Below are 15,824 nucleotides of genomic sequence, written 5' to 3' on the forward strand. Positions count from 1 at the left end.
TATAAACCACATATTAACAAGTAGCTGATTGGATGGCAGCCCAATATGAGGCAGCCCTTATTGTATTTATATTATACACTATTTTAACTTGTTTTAATATTAAAACCTCAGTGTAAAAGTTTTTCAGACTTTTTTCTTTTTAACACAGCACTTTTATGTCAATACATATCATTAAACATCATGATGTTATGATTTTGCCATCTCCCACTCACAGCGTGCCGAGTGACCTTTTGCACTGTTGAGTGCACTGAGGCTCAGTAAGGGGGATTATGGGTAATTATACAGGCTGTTTACATCACCGTGTTCTTGTCCCCTTTGCGGCCGGGCAGACCTGTTGGCTGGCACTGATCCAGCTTTATGCAGTCTACCCAGGCTCAGGGGGACCACAGTAGACGTCCGATGGAGAGGATTTCCTCTTTATTACACGAATGGCACAGAGCCATCCTTCAGTGGCTAAAACCATCCGCGGTCTTGTTCCCCAGAGACTCCGCTGCTGTACCGCGGGTCGTCGTAGTGTCAGAGACAACAAGCTAATTGAAGGGTTGACACCAGATTACTTGAAAGCAGTGCATTGGCTTGTTTTTACTGGTCATAAAATGAAGGGGAATTCCGAATTTCTGCGTAATTAAATGTTTAAGATGTAAACAAAGTCATTTAGAGTGGCTTGGCGTGAAATGCTCTGTTCTAGACAAGCTAACTGAGTCAGAATTGTTCACTGTGGTGGAGATAGGAACCAGACATCGGAAGAGTTTAGTGCCCCACAGAAAGTTAGTACCTGAAATGGTTAAGGAGACTTTTTATTAGTTTTGAGAAGATTTTCAACCTAAAACACATTTTTAAATCTGTCTATGGCTGAGAGGTACATGCAGGGTGTTCATCAACATGAAATATAAAAACTTGAAGGCACGTTTAGGTTCACTGCTGGTTATAGGTAGTAAATAAAAAAGGCTGTTTTTGTTGAAGGCATTGTGACGCCTGGTTCCTATCACCACCACTGTAAAGACATTTGAGTCTGCAATAAAGTTTTTCACATGAGACCACTCTGAATGACTTTGTTTACATCTTAACCATTAAATTCTGCAGGAATTTTGAAAAATTTGGTGAGATTACTCTTTAATGTCTTTTCATTGTAAGCACATGAAGGTTGTTAGGCATGACATTATATACTACATCAAATTTTCTTTCTGTATTGATGGGGGGAAAAAACAACAGATATAAGTATTGCTCTTTCTATCCTCAAAACTAGACTGTAGCCCATCAAATTCAAATCCTAGTGTAATATCGCCTCTTCTGCTAATACAAATGCTGGCTGGATTGAAAGTTTAGTATCTGTGTTTCTTCACTAGTTTCAATGAGCTTTGAGCCAGAAATAATTCATATTTAATTTGCAGCATGTTTTTGTTGTCGCCACCAGCAACTGTGGCTCGCGCTGCCAAATAGAGAAGTGTTAATATATTGTTTATTGTAAGCACTCAAACATTCAGATCCAGGAAACAGCAGCAGTCTCCAGGGGCGCCTCGCAGGCAGGAAAACGCACTCTCTGCACGCGGGCAAAGCAAACGCCTCGCAGCGACTGCCTGGCTTTAGCGGCGCTGTTTGTTTTGCGTTTTCTTCGTCCGGTCTTTCCTCCGCCGCCACTCAGAATTGCCACTGGCACTTTGGAGCGCTGACAAACGATGCGTTGCAGTGTTTACGTCCTGTTTTATATCCTTCAAAATCTGCCCCGCTCGGTGCAGCCTGAACGTTTGCACGTGGCGGTGGCTTCATTGATGTATCAGTCTTCCTCCAGCAATGCACAGTAACATTCGCTTGAATTGGAAGCTGTTGCTCCTTTTGTTGTTTGATTGATTGATTGATTGATTGTGATTAAGACTACAATATATTGATATACTGGGTTTCAAGTCGCTGTGATTGTCTGTGGGAAATAATAGCACTACTCCAATTTGATCTCCACTCACAACACTTGAGGAGATTGTGATTTTTGAAGATCTGTGATATTAGTATCTGTTGAGCATCTGCCAGGAAAGGAATTATAATATTGACAGTAATAAAAATAAAAGCACCTTCCCAAAAATCCAGCTCGAGCAGAAATACAAAAGTCGCAGCTTATAAAAGTTCAGTGCTAACATTTATTTTATTAAAGCGGGGATTCATAAACTTATTAATACAAACCTATTCATTTTATTAAAGCTAACTCAACAGTTGTGAATGCTGAATAATTATACTTATACGTTTATTAATCCTAATGCATTACTTGCGTTCATTAACTGTAATCATACTAACTTTTAACATTTTAATGCTAACTCATTATTAACGTATTAATGTTATTAATGCTAAATATTTAACTTTTACATCAGATACTGTGATTTAATTCGGACGATGTTTTTTTGCTGATATTAGAGTGTTGGGGCCTCAGCTGGGAGGCGTGTGCATGTCCCTCTGTTTCTCTGTCTAGTGGACAGTTCTGAATGCATTGCCCCCTGCTGGTGGCTGCAGGTCCTGGATGGTGTCTGCGCTGATGTGCGTCATATCCTCTGTGTGTGTGTGTGTGTGTGTGTTGGGGGGGGGGGGGGTGTATTTGGGGGCTGGGGCTAGCGTGGTGCTAAACTAAAGCCTGAGGGTGGTTGCATAAGCCTCTTTCACACACAGCACCCCCATACCCCCCCTGCACCCCCCACCCCCCACCCCCCAATTCCCTCTGTAACTACCGAACGCCGGCGTCAGCAAGGCCCCCCTTCACATTCACACAGTGCTGCTATTGTACTGTGCGAGTGTGCGGATGTGCATGTGAACTCACAAGCACGTTCTGGTGGGGTGTTGGGTGTTGGGGGGGGGGGGGGGGGTGGCTTTAAAGTGGCAGGTGGTAAAGCGCTGCACACTATAGGTACAGTATTGTATTGTGATTATATTACTGTTTTCTTGAAAATAAAGGTTCCTCTTGGCTTGGCTATACAGTTTCCATTAACCCATGAACATCCATATCTGAAATGTTAAATATGCTTCGGTTATGAGCACAAATCTGCAGAAACTGTTTCAATTCGAAATGGCTAAAAAGTGAGTTTTTAAATTCAGCATTTCGGTTGTGTGGGAAAAGGTAAACATTAACTCAACAATAATTACAGTTTACAATATTGCTGTAAATGTGTGGTTTTTTTTTTTTTTTTTTCCCAGCAATTTAGTTGTTTCCAATTCCACCCGCTACTTAGGACTCCCCTGATCACATGATACTAGGAGGGTGAAGGCAGCACAGGCTTCCTCCGGGACCTGTGAAACCAGCCACCGCTTCTTTTCGAACTGCCACTCACGCAACTTCACGGGACAGCCGAACGGGCTCTGAGGAAAGCGCCAACCACCAGTTCTGTTACATCAGCTAACAAACGCCTGCGCTGACTAGTATCATGCTGAGTGATGGGGGGGGTGGGGGGTTGAGGGGGGCCAACCTATCCACCCAGAGAGAGCGAGGCCAACTGTGCTCTCTTGGACTCTCGGCTACAGACGTCTGTAGCATCACCAGGGATCGAACTCGCGATCTCCTGATGACAGGGCAAACGCTTCGACGGTACATTTTTTATTTTATTTTCTTTTGTAATATGACAATAAGGCTCGTTTCTGTTGGTGTGTAGTGTTGAGCCTCCGTCTTACATTTTGTTCAGAGTTCCTGACCTGTTTAGTCCGAAGAAGGGAGCGTAGAAAGACCACTGCAGCCGGCTAAAGGCAACAGCACACCAGACAAAATCAGGACCCAAGTTTTCACTTTTTTAGGGCTGAAAAAGTTCTGTTCCTCCTTCTGCCGTGCTGTGGCTGTTGTGATTGGTCACAGGCTCTGCTCAGAAGAGGGACCGTGCCACATGATCAGAGCGTGAGATTGCAGCAGGAGTCTGTGAAAGCAAAGTTACACTGCCTGTCTGAAAAATAGCTGGTGAAACTGCAGCTTGTTAAACTAAATTTCAGTATTTTCGAGTTTGCGTATTTAATTTCGCTGTAAACTGAATGTGACCACTGATTTTTAGCTAAACTGTGTCGTATATCATTAGAGCTCTGTAAGTTCAAGACAGGCATAACACATTCATTATAAAATGAACTCGGATCCTGACCTCAGGTGTAGAATCTGAGATGTATAGCAGTGGTTTGTAGTGAGTGTTTGTAGAGCGCAGGCGGGCTCAGAGTATGTAGTACAGTGTTGGTGATCGTGGTCATTAGCCTGTTAGCATAAGTGAAAGCAGGCCCGGCTCTGGTTCCGCTTGCCGTCCGTCCCCCAGGGCTCTGCTGAAACGTTTGCTAGAGGAACCCCTGCGCCTAGTACAGTATTTCATTTCGTCTCGATAAGTGACTATAACTTGTCATGTTGTCCCTGTCGGGACAAAATCTTGCATTTTTTCCTTTTTTTTCCTTTTTTTTTTTTGACTTCCATGAATAAAATCTGTTGTTGGAACAAAACCTCGTATCTCCATTTTTGTTATTTTTCAGTGTTTGACATAATTTGAAAATACCTGTCGTCTTTTACACTGTGTGCAAATTTCATGGCGAATAGACCAAAAGAAATGGCTCAAAAAGTCTGGTTCCATTGACTTACATTAAAAGTAAAGCAGGTTTTTTCCTTCTCCTGTAAAGTTACCGTTTTGGAGATATGAGGTTTTTTTTTTCTGACAACAGCAAAAAGAAATGATCCACAAAATCCAGTTCCATTAACTCCCATTCAAAGTTTGGACTTTTTTTTTCAGTTTTTTAATGATACCATTCAAGAGATACTAGGTTTTCTCCCAATAGCCACTGTATGTCTTTCCTAATGCTCAGCTTCCCAATACTTCGTTCTGAGGCCTGGAGTTGACATTATAAGGCTATATACTTATATATACTTATGTTGTACTGTGGCATCAGTGTATAATGACTAGCAGGTTATCATGTTTGCAGTGCATTATTACCTTATTAGTTGGCAATATTAAGCAAAATTAACAGTATCGTGTTGTTTAAAAGACAAAATTCCTGATTCTGTTAAAATGTAAAGGCTTTTCATCACAGATGTTATAACGCCTTTAAGGGTAATTCCCCAAAAGAAGGGAAGTGCCCACCGCCAGCTAGCCAGACTAAATTAGTACGGTACACTATTGGTAATCACCGTCTGTGATTTTGATATCGGACCAATTATGATTTATCAGTGAGTAAAATATCAGCTGCTGATATATTTGACTTGTTTTAGCATGGATGTGAGATCAGAGTCAGTTCAGGTAGTTTATTTTCTTCTCTGTTTCCTCCACGTATGAAACCCAGCAACACCCCTGATTTAATCGGTAATGAGGCTTTGATTACATCACTGCGTGTTTGGCTGCAGTAAAGCTGGCAGCGAGTTCAGTGTATAATAAGAGTCTGTTCTCTGTGGACTTTGGTGTATTGTGTGTACAGGAGGCACTCAGATCATCTGTAAACAATGCCATCCTTTAGCTCTCTCTCTCTCTCTCTCCCCGCCTCCTCCTCCCTCACACTCTCTCGCTCTCACTCTCTAGCTCTTTCTCTTCCTCTTTCTTTCTTTTTTCCCCTTTTTTCCCCTCTTGCTCTGTATTACTCTCTCTGTCTCCTTTGTGCTCTCTCTCTCCTGTTCTCTGTTGCTTTCTATTTTCTTTTTGTCTTCCCTTGTTCTGTTTTGCTCATTTTCTCTTTTTTTCTCTTTCTTTTCCTCCCCTATCTTGTCTTCTGTCTTTTGCCTTTTCTTCCTTTCTTCGCTCTTTCTTTATGCTTAACTCTTCTTTTGTTTTTCTTTTGGACTGACTCCCTCTATCTCTCTCTCTCTCGCTCTCTCTCTCACCCCCTCCCCCTCTCCTGTTCAGGTCAGGCGTTCTCTGTAGAGATGTTTAGCTCTTGGCCACCTGCCCGTGTCAGTGCGACTGTGATCTGGTGTGTAAATGCTGTTTCTCGTGCACATACTGTAGTTCTCCCTCCCTCTCTCCCTCCCTCTCCCTCCCTCTCTCCCTCCCTCTCTCCCTCCCTCTCTCCCTCTCTATCTCCCTCCCTCTCTCTCTCTCCCTCCCTCTCTCCCTCCCTCTCTCTCTCCCTCCCTCTCTCACTCCCTCTCTCTATCTCCCTCTCTATCTCCCTCTCTATCTCCCCCTCTCTCTCCCTCTCTCTCTCCCTCTCTATCTCTCTCTCCCTCTCTATCTACCTCTCTATCTCCCTCTGTCTCTCCCTCCCTCTCTCTCGCTCTCCCTCTCTATCTCCCTCTCTATCTCCCTCTCTATCTCCCTCTCTCTCTCCCACCCTCTCTCTCGCTCTCCCTCTTCCTCTCTCCCTCTCTCCCTCCCTCCCTCTCTGCCTCCCTCCCTCTCTCTCTCTCTCTCTCTCTCTCTCTCTCTAACTCTGAATGTTAATTTAAAGTCCTGAGTGGCCAAACTAGGCTGGATGAACTGGACGATAACTGCGAATAACACAGGGCTTCCTCGAGGAGATGTTTGGAAATGGTTAAACAAAAACAGTGACATACGTAATATCAGTTTATTGTAGTTCTTTATATTTATGTTCATAGTTGTTTGTTTCTGAGTACATGCACGCACACTGCCCAGATAAATGCAGTTACCTCAGATGCCTAAAATGTGCACAGTACTGTGTCGTCATATGTAAAAGTTTGAACAGATAAGTCAGATACAGTCAGATAAAATGTTACATTGCTTATCGAAGTAAAAGATAAACATCTTCTGCAAAGAAAACGCTTAAATGTGGCATTTCTACTAACTTTAGTGCTGAGTTTAACATGTTGGAAAAAATAAGACATAAAATACAAAATACAAAATATGGGTGTTTGCGTATATTAAATGTGGGAGATTACCTGTAGATACCTGTGTGGTGTGTGTACATCACTCTAAATGTGTGTGACGTCTTGTGTACACGTATGACATTGTATAAAAATGTGGTGGTGGTGGTGGTGTGGGGTGTTTGGGGGGGGTGCACTCATTCCAGTGCAGCCCACACGTTCCAGGACGGAGCTGCTTTTGTCTTGGTGCTGCTATTCAGGGAGCTCCATTGTGAGCGGCCGTGCTAATTGCAGCCCGAGTGGGTCTCGGCTAAATATTTTGTGACAGTTTTAAAGCATGAAAGAGGACCGAGGGGGTAGAAAACAGAGGACATAAAGGGATTTCCCTTTTTTCTCTATCGTTCTTTCGTTCTGTTTTCTTTCCCCCTCTCTTTCTTTTTTTCTTTTCCCGGTTTGTTTTTCCCTCCCGTGTGACAGCACAGTGAAAGCACCTCTCCGCTTTAACCTTCACCCGCCGCGCACTCTCAGACTGAATCCGCTCTCCGAGTGCAGAGAGTTATAAATAAAAGGGCTGGAGCGAGGGAGCGCAGGCTTGGATGTTGGATCCTGACGAACGGGGCGGTCGCTCTCTCGCTCTCTCTCTCTTTTTCTCTGAGCTGTGGTTTTTTTGGCAGCGACTGAAGTGAAGCTTGAGCGGGAGACATATTTGTCTCAGGAATGGCTAGCGCTGCGCACAAAACCTAAAGCTTTCTGCGAGGATGGTCGGGCGGCTTTTATCTTCAGGTACTTTTCCACTTCTTCGTCATTTCCACCCCTCCTCCACCACCACCCCCACCCCTTTCCAGATGATAAGCCGTTCCTCCTCCGCTCTCTTCTCCTCTTCTCTCTCTGCAGCACTGCTTCTGTCTGTTTTGTGCTTGCAATGTTCTAACAACTGCAAATAAAATGCAAACCCAGGGGAGGTGGTGCTTTAACGGGGAGCATGCAGGTTCACTGTGCTTCTTGCAAAATAAATCTGTTGCTTTAACGCATAAAAACTGAATAAGCTTTTTTTGGCACCGGTTCAGGCTTGATAAAATGGCGTCCTTTTGCTACGCAGCGACTCTCCAGAAGGACAGTACTTGTGTCGGAAGCACCCTACCCATTTTCCCCCCTCTTTTTCTTTCTATTTTTCTCCCTCTCAGCGCTTACATTCTTTCGTTCACTCTTGCATACACACTCCGTCTCTGCTTTTGTCTGATGTCTGGTTAAAAGTGATTTCTGCAGGCTGGAGGCTGAAGCCTGTCTGGAGTGCACAAACGAACGCTGTTGCTTCCCTCAGATCCGGCACATATTCAACCGTGTCTACGCATGCAAAAAGCGTGCAAAAAAAAAAAAAAAAAAAAAACTAGAAACAAACACACGCAAAAAAAAAACAACAGCAGCAGAGTTGAACCTGTGCCAGGGAAGTGGGGCGGCACTCGTCAGGCAATTATTGTCCCGGGATCTTAGACTTGATAATGCGCATTTAAACGGTTTGGTCTTGCAAATGCACCGTTTAAAATTGAAATCTTTGAAAGCGAAGACTGCACACTCCACTCCTCGGGCCTGCAGAGATGGCTGTGGTTATGGAAGTAAAGGTTTGCGGTGACGACAGTGCAAAATTATGGCTGCAGCACATACATGTGAACCAGCATGGAGAACCACTGCTACATTTCAGCTACAAGGACCTACATAAATGGTCTGTATTTAACAGAACTGTGAAATGCTGTGTGGAATTGAGCTGTAGTTATTTTGCAGTCATCCTGTCTGTAGACATGTAACATTCTTTCAGGATTGCGTTTATCTGTGCATTTTTTTCCATTACATGTATTTCAAAGGCAATATCAAAGTCTAAGTATCCAACAGGTTTATAATTCTGATCGAGCGATTGATTGAGTTTGATCATAACATGGCTTAATATTTTTTATTATATTATGGAAATATGGAAATGTAGAGCTATTTATGGTATTTTAGGATAAATTCTAATGTTTTTTTATCATTAAATACACAGGCACAGTTCTTGTTATTATTTGCAAGTTTTTATATGTTCATGGAATATTCATATTATACTCTTTCTCTTTCTCTCTTCAGAGCTGTCCCCACAGAGTGGCCAGTCAGCGCAGTATGAGAACCCCCACTGGGGACATATTTCCACCAATCGCAGTGCCACTGTACCCACAACCAGCAGCAACAGCTGGGATCAACTGATCATAGACGAAAGCGATACCGAGGCGTGGCCTTCTATTTCTCGCAGCGAAAGCCACGTTCCTGCAGGATGTCCCTCGGACACTGAGAGTGCCAGTGACATCAACAGCAGCACAAACAGCATGAGCATGGCCACGGGGGCCGGTCAGCAAGGCCACTTTCCCGCTAGTCATCCCAGTAAAGCCAGTACCAGCCACTCAGGCGGCCTCCTCTCCAGCCAAGGCGGGGCCAACAGAGGCTGGGGCTCAGGCCCTTCTCCTGCCGGAGGAGGGGATGGAAAGAGTGATGGCAGCAGTGCATCAATGGGAGCCAGGGCCTGGGGCTCCTCCAACTTTAACTTGAACTTGAATCCCAACGCCAACCCCTCCGCATGGCCAGTCTTGGGACATGAAGGGACCGGCATGGGTGGCAGCTCTGGAGGATCCAACCCCCCTCCTTCTAGTAATCTCTGTAGCCCACCAGGTGCGCCGCCCACTGGCACCAGCAGCAGTGGCAATATGGGCGGTGCCAATGGAAGTTCTGCCGGTAATGGCACCAGTGGCAGCAATGGCAGCAACAGCGCCTGGGGTGGTATGGTGCCCGCTGACACCTCAGAGCCACACTCCTCCCCGTCCACGAATGTGTCTTTTAGCTCCGAACCTCAGAACCTTAACACTGATGGACCAAATCACACTAAGCAGGAGCCCGTGAGCCCTGGCCACGCCCTGTCCAACTGGGGTGTCACAACAGTGGGCATGGGCTCCTTTGTCCAGCCTTCAACCGGAACTTCACAGGTCAATGGGGAGGAGGGATCTGTCTGGGGCAACGGAGATGCGAAGTCTGCCGGTGGCTCCAAGGATTCAGGTTGGGACTCAGGGAGCGGTTGGGGTCAAGGAGCAGCTTCAGGTACCACTGGCTGGGGACAGCCTTCCTCCGGTGGTGACTGGGGCAAGCATTCCAGCAGTGAGCCTAAAGGGTGGGAATCTGCAAGCTCTCCCACTCAAGAGCAGCAGCTCAGTTCTTGGGGCAGTGGAGCCAATGCTCCGGCTAGCGAGGGAAGCAGCGATAGCATGGATGGACAGTCTCACAGGCGGGACCGGTCAACAAGAGATGTGGTCCCACCTCTCCTTCCTGCCCAGGACATGGACCCAAGGGTTCTTTGCAACACAGGCTGGGGCCAGACCCCTGTGCGTCAACATACGGCTTGGGAGACAGAGGAAGCCGCGCGTTCAAATCGCAAGAACGACATTGGCACTGAAGCATGGGGTACGTCCTCAAGCACACCCAGTGCTGGACCACCGGCAACCCCTGGCAGTGCCAATGCAACATCTAACACTGCTTCCAGACCTGACTCCGGGGGCAAGAGTGAAGGCACCCGTTGCACTCCTGAAGCTTCTTCAGGCTGGGGCACAGCCATGCCGACCCCAACTCAACCTGGTTCTGGATGGGGAGATACCCAAAGTACTAAGAAGCCCCCAACTGGACCTGGGGGCTGGGGCAACCCCCAACCTGGAGGCCACAGTGGCAACCTGCAAAAAAGTGGACAGTCCTGGGGCTCTGAAGAGAAGTCTCCCACCTGGGATGACTCCCATGCCAAGTCAAAACCTCAGGGCTGGGGTGAGGGGCCGAAGCCTCAATCCCATGGATGGGGCAATGGATCCGGAGGAGACAGTGGGTCTGGCGGTGAATGGGGTGAATCCGGAGAAGGGAAGAAGAATGGCCCATCCAGCTCTTCGTGGGAAGGAGACGGATCAGGCTGGAAGGAGGGCCATCGTGGATGGGGAAAACCCAGCCCAGGAGTTGGGGGAGGCTGGGGAGATACCCAACGCTCTGCTGCCCCAGCACAAGGATGGAGTAACAAGCCTCAGGAGGGCAGCAGTGGCAATAGTGGTGGCAATAGTGGGAGCATAGGCTCATGGGGAGGTCCTGGCTCCGTCAAGCAGAACAGTTCTGGATGGAGTGGAGGAAATGGGGGAGGAGTTAAACATAATCATATTGGAGAGCCAACAGGTTGGGAAGAACCTTCCCCACCTTCCATCCGACGCAAGATGGAGATTGACGACGGTACCTCAGCTTGGGGCGATCCAAGCAGTTATAACAAGACGGTCAACCTCTGGGACAGGAACAATCCTGGAATGCAGGGTAAAACAGGCCCTGGAAACGCCAACAATCCTCCCAACAATCATCACCACCATACCCACCATAATCAGCAACACATGCAGGGCCATGGCCATGGAGGGCCAAACGGAGCCAACAACCATATCTCTCCTGACAATGCAAGCCCTCATCAGACTGTGGCCCCTCACAGCAGAGCGCCCATTATGACTCCAGGTAAGGGAACTTCATTGTCTTTTGTGTGGGTTTTTTTAGCTTGTTGAGAGGAAGAGCTTTGTTACTTGCACTGTGCAAGGCATTGATGGTCAAAGTGGACAATGGAGGCAGACAAATTGCCTAGCCTAGATTTTGGTTTTTGTTGAGCTGGTTGGTGGACCTTTTGTAGCTACTACAGTTGTCAGGCACATATGGTGTCAACAGATGCATGTGGGGCCGAAGTATTGTTTATTTTCCAGAAGTGCATTTGTGATTGCGTTCATTTATAGTACGTTAATTTATATCAGAAGAATTCATGTATGACTGAATGCTTTACAGTTCATACTGGGCCAGAGATGTTTCAGTAGCAAAAAGAAATGTGTAATAGTTCCTTAAACCAGCAAAAAAATACTCTTTGGGGTGCCAAAACCCAAATAATAAAGCCTGAATAGTTCAATTCTTAATTATTATGGCTTTAAGAATGCTATAGGAATTAGATTGCTTGTGTCTGCAGTTGTCCAGGACAGGAAGCTCCTGTTGCTTTTCTCGTAATGAAATGACAAAGATAAAAAGACCAGGTTTGAATATCACGTCTTTTCAACACCACATTCCAGTAAAGCCACCCCCAACTAACATTTACAGTTTATTAGCTTTCTTAAGGATCAAGAAATTCAGTGATTAAAGCCTACTTTGATTACCTTAGACGCTCATAGACTAGAGCTACATGCTGCTCCACTGGCACAATCCAGCTTGATGATGATGGGATCTGTGCCACACTTGAAATCTGAATTCAGTGAAACTTTACATTTACACAGAGATTGTGAGAATTTTACTTACCCCCAAAAATAAGTGCATACTGCATGATTACCGCACGCTATGTAGCAAGTATTAGCAAGTCAGTTACATCATCTTATCCAAGCAAATAAGCTCCACCCCTGCTTTTTAGCTTCAGGAGCGTACTGGAAATTCTGTCCATACACAGGCTATCAGAAATCCGGGAAAAAGCCATAAGTAGAGGTCATGGTTTTATTTTGTGCGTATTGCACAAACTCTGATATTACACATTCTCATAGCTGCCTTCGACATGCACTATAACAAAAGCTGCTAAACTGAGCATTTCCCCTCCCCTGTGTGCAAGGAAGTCAGTCTTTGTTCTCCCAACAACGCAAGGTCTAAGAGAGGTGTTTTATCATCGGTCAGTCGAATTGAAAATACTGTTTACATTTTTCTCTGTGAGAACAGTCATACGCACTGTGTTTGAGATGGGAGGAAGTGTGTAATTAGAGTTGGGTTGCCATCTGTGAGCAGTTACACAGAGCCTCAGCGGGTGTTGGAACAGGTCCGACGCCCCCTGCTGCCCGTCTCCTGCTCCACACCCACTCTGCCAAGTCAGTCTGGACCTGGCATTCTTTGGGCTGCCCTTCAGGCCTACTGGTGCCAAGAATTAAAGAGGCTTCATCTGCCGTCCATTTGGACTACGCTCAGCTCTTTCTGCTCAAAATTCCATTTAAGAAGTAATGTTTAGAGAAGGAACGCGTGAATAGCATATACTGATATAATTGATCTAAAACCTATGCTGAGTAGTGACAGGTTATGTTTACTCAGTTACATCTACTCAAGTAACATTTTGATGGATTTGATACCTTTGCTTGGACCTAAGTATATAAGTGTCGAAAGGAATCTACTGTTTCAGTCAGTAACATTTAGTTAACTACTTTTTTGTTGTTCCTTTTATTATGTTGATGCACGTTGATCCACTTTAAAAGAGAGATTTAAGTTCTTAACTGGTAGGCACTGGATGTACTAAGCAGTTCCACTGCAGCTCTGTATGTAACTCAGTCATTTTTTTTGTCTTTTGCTTCTTTTCAATCTATTGTGTGGACAGATACTTTCACTTCTACTTGAACCATTATTTCACTGAAGTAACAGTATATTTACGGGATTGTGGGTTAGGGCAAACCTTCAGAGGTCAAGAGATCATGTGCAGTATACAATCCTCCGAACATGGCCCCTAGGCAATTGACAGTAGTATTGTGGTAGCGCTCAAGCGACCTTAAAACTTAACACATGTCCACAAATGAAGAAATAAAATAATGAAATACTTAGAAACAATTTAGGATGTCAGCCTTTGAGTTTATCTGCATTTTGCATTTTAGTTAAACCTCAAGGTCGCCATTTAAGCCCATGTTAAAGAAGACAGAAAAGAAAATGCTGCAGCTGATATTGTGTTTTGAAGAGACAAATATGTTTTGCTTTAGTGCATCTTAAAGCTGAGGACAGTGCATTTTCTAACATTCGAATCATTGAATTTGATGGCCGTCACAAAAATGCAAGCTCTCAGTGATTTCACGATTAACCTTAAGCCTAGTTTAGGCTTTTCTACACACCTCTAATCCTCAGCAGTCCCAACACATTTGCACTGTCTGCCCTTTTGAACCGAGAACTTACCATAAGGCTCTATGTCAAGTGCCTCGTGCAGAATGTAGACCAAGTCATCATAAGGTCAAGGGCCCTGAGAGTTTGCCTGTGTCTCTTTGCAGGATGGGGCGAGATGCCGAATGTCCATTCCAAACCTGAGCCCTCATGGGGAGAGCCAGCGCCCCCTGCAGTGAGTGTGGACAATGGCACATCAGCCTGGGGTAAACCGCCTGGAAGCTGCGGTGGTTGGGGTGACGGCAGCCCTGAAAGCTATAGTCGAGGCAGTGTGCCGCCAGGATCTGCCCCCTGCAAATCAGGTTGGTCTTTGCCAGCTGAAACATAGTATGGATCGGCCAAGACATGACTGGTGTCTTAAGTTTTTGCCCAGGAGTTACGAGGATAGTGTAACTAACAAGTAATGGTTTATTAGTTTTCTGAGTGGGTTTATTTCTTTAACTGTGTTCTAATATGCCTGAAGATTACAATCAGAAATGATCATTTTAGAAGAGTATATATTGCGCCAGAATGGTCATATTTCAGTTTTTGTTAGTGGGACTACTGTGGAGACCCCTTCCCCCCTCTAAGCTGGTCTACCTGGTGTTAAAGATTCTGTTCTCTTGGCAAAAATCACCCAAGTGGTTACTTAAGTTGCTTAGAGGACTGACACAGATGAAACAGATGGACAAATACTATTTAGTGATTATTAAAGTGTTTTTAAATGCAAATGTTTGGTATCACACATTAGGGGGTAAACATTAGCCACATAGACAGTTAGTGAGCAAACAATTCAGTACACAGTACTGGTCAAAAGGCAGAAACCATGATTCTTGCTTTTAATTTTCAGTCAAATATAAAGTTATTTATGTTTGCTGTTATTTAACAGAAAATTACACAGAAAACGAAGGATAATGTATTTTTGGACGCTTCATAGTGTCTCCAGCTTTAACCTTTATTACAGCTTCCATTCTTTTAACGAGACTTGTTTCAGTTCTATAGGTATGTTTTTCCATACTTCCAAAGTTCAGTCTGAGAAGTTGGTCTCATTTTCCCCTTCTTACAAAAGGAGTGCCAGTGACGTGGCTCTCTTAAAACTACTTCAGTTAATTATACAAAGCCAAACAGCCAGCTAGCTTGGTGGTTTGCCACTCTTTGGAACTAGAGCTTAAATAAAATCATATTTTAAATAAGCTGTAGTTTTACCAAAAGGCTGCCTAAACGGCACCTAATGACAAGCTACATCAGATGATTTGAGTATGGACCAGGTCAACAGGGAGGACCAACCTCACTCACCACACCAGTCTTAAGTTCTTTCAAAACACTAAGATGTCGGCCCATTTCTCCATGTAATTCTTTTAGCGATACTGCCCTCTACTGTTGAAATGAATGTAATGCACTCTCGCACCTATTAGTTAACTCTTTCAGCATAGAGATTTTGATTTGAATTCCTAAATGACTGAGATATTTCACTGAACAGTTCCAGCATGTAAACGTATTTGTTGTGTTGTTTCTTTTCTTCAGCCCCTAAATCTATGCAAGATGGCTGGGGAGGTGGTGAGGATGTGGCTCTGTCGGCAGGGCAGTGGGAGCAGGATGAGAGTGACATGTGGAACAGCACGGCCTCTCAGGAGAGCAACTCGTCCTGCAGCTCCTGGGGGAACCCGCCCAAGAAGGGCCCACAGAAGGTCAGCCTGGAGCCATCCTGTGCTTTGCTTAAAGGAAGAGTTTGATGAGAAAAAAAAAAAAACTAATTTGCTCATTCCTCTACCCCCAATGCTCCAAACATAGTCGATTAACCAGGACATATTTAGTGTTTGAGGCATGCTTCTTTAGTTTTAGTGCTGGAGCTACAAAGCTAATGTAGCTAAAAAGTAATGGAAGCTTATACACCACCACTTAGCATGATGTGAACTGCTTGGCTACATCATCCGCCACCTCAGATTAAGTTTTTGTGTAATGTCTAATGTCATCACTTATGTGGTTTCTGACATTGTTTTACATACTGTTAGCTATATCTATCTATAAAAATAGACAAAAGTACAGACAAATTTCAGTCTGCAGGACGCAACTACTACTGCTTTTAGCTATGCTAATGTACGTTTGTCCGTTTTCACCCAGCTGTTCTTTTTAAACAGCCTTGTAATGAAAGCATAAC

The 15,824-nt window shown here is 44.8% G+C and overlaps 1 protein-coding gene across 4 annotated transcripts in view; it reads left to right on the forward strand.

Annotated features, from left to right (window-relative positions):
• The window catches only part of tnrc6c1 (trinucleotide repeat containing adaptor 6C1), a 90,378-nt gene that overhangs the window by 50,491 nt on the left and 24,063 nt on the right, over nt 1-15,824 (forward strand). For 2 of the 4 annotated variants that reach the window (XM_017724992.2, XM_017724993.2), the window contains exons 5-7: nt 8,852-11,275; nt 13,795-13,989; nt 15,191-15,354. In XM_017724992.2, coding sequence (XP_017580481.1) covers nt 8,852-11,275; nt 13,795-13,989; nt 15,191-15,354 — 2,783 coding nt within the window. Of the gene's footprint in view, nt 1-7,071; nt 7,523-7,549; nt 8,460-8,851; nt 11,276-13,794; nt 13,990-15,190; nt 15,355-15,824 lie in introns of those variants that run through there. The other 2 variants (XM_017724995.2, XM_017724994.2) reach the window with 2 other exon arrangements.

This window comes from Pygocentrus nattereri, chromosome 14 (genome assembly GCF_015220715.1).
Source record: "Pygocentrus nattereri isolate fPygNat1 chromosome 14, fPygNat1.pri, whole genome shotgun sequence".
NCBI classification, from domain to species: Eukaryota; Metazoa; Chordata; class Actinopteri; order Characiformes; family Serrasalmidae; genus Pygocentrus; species Pygocentrus nattereri.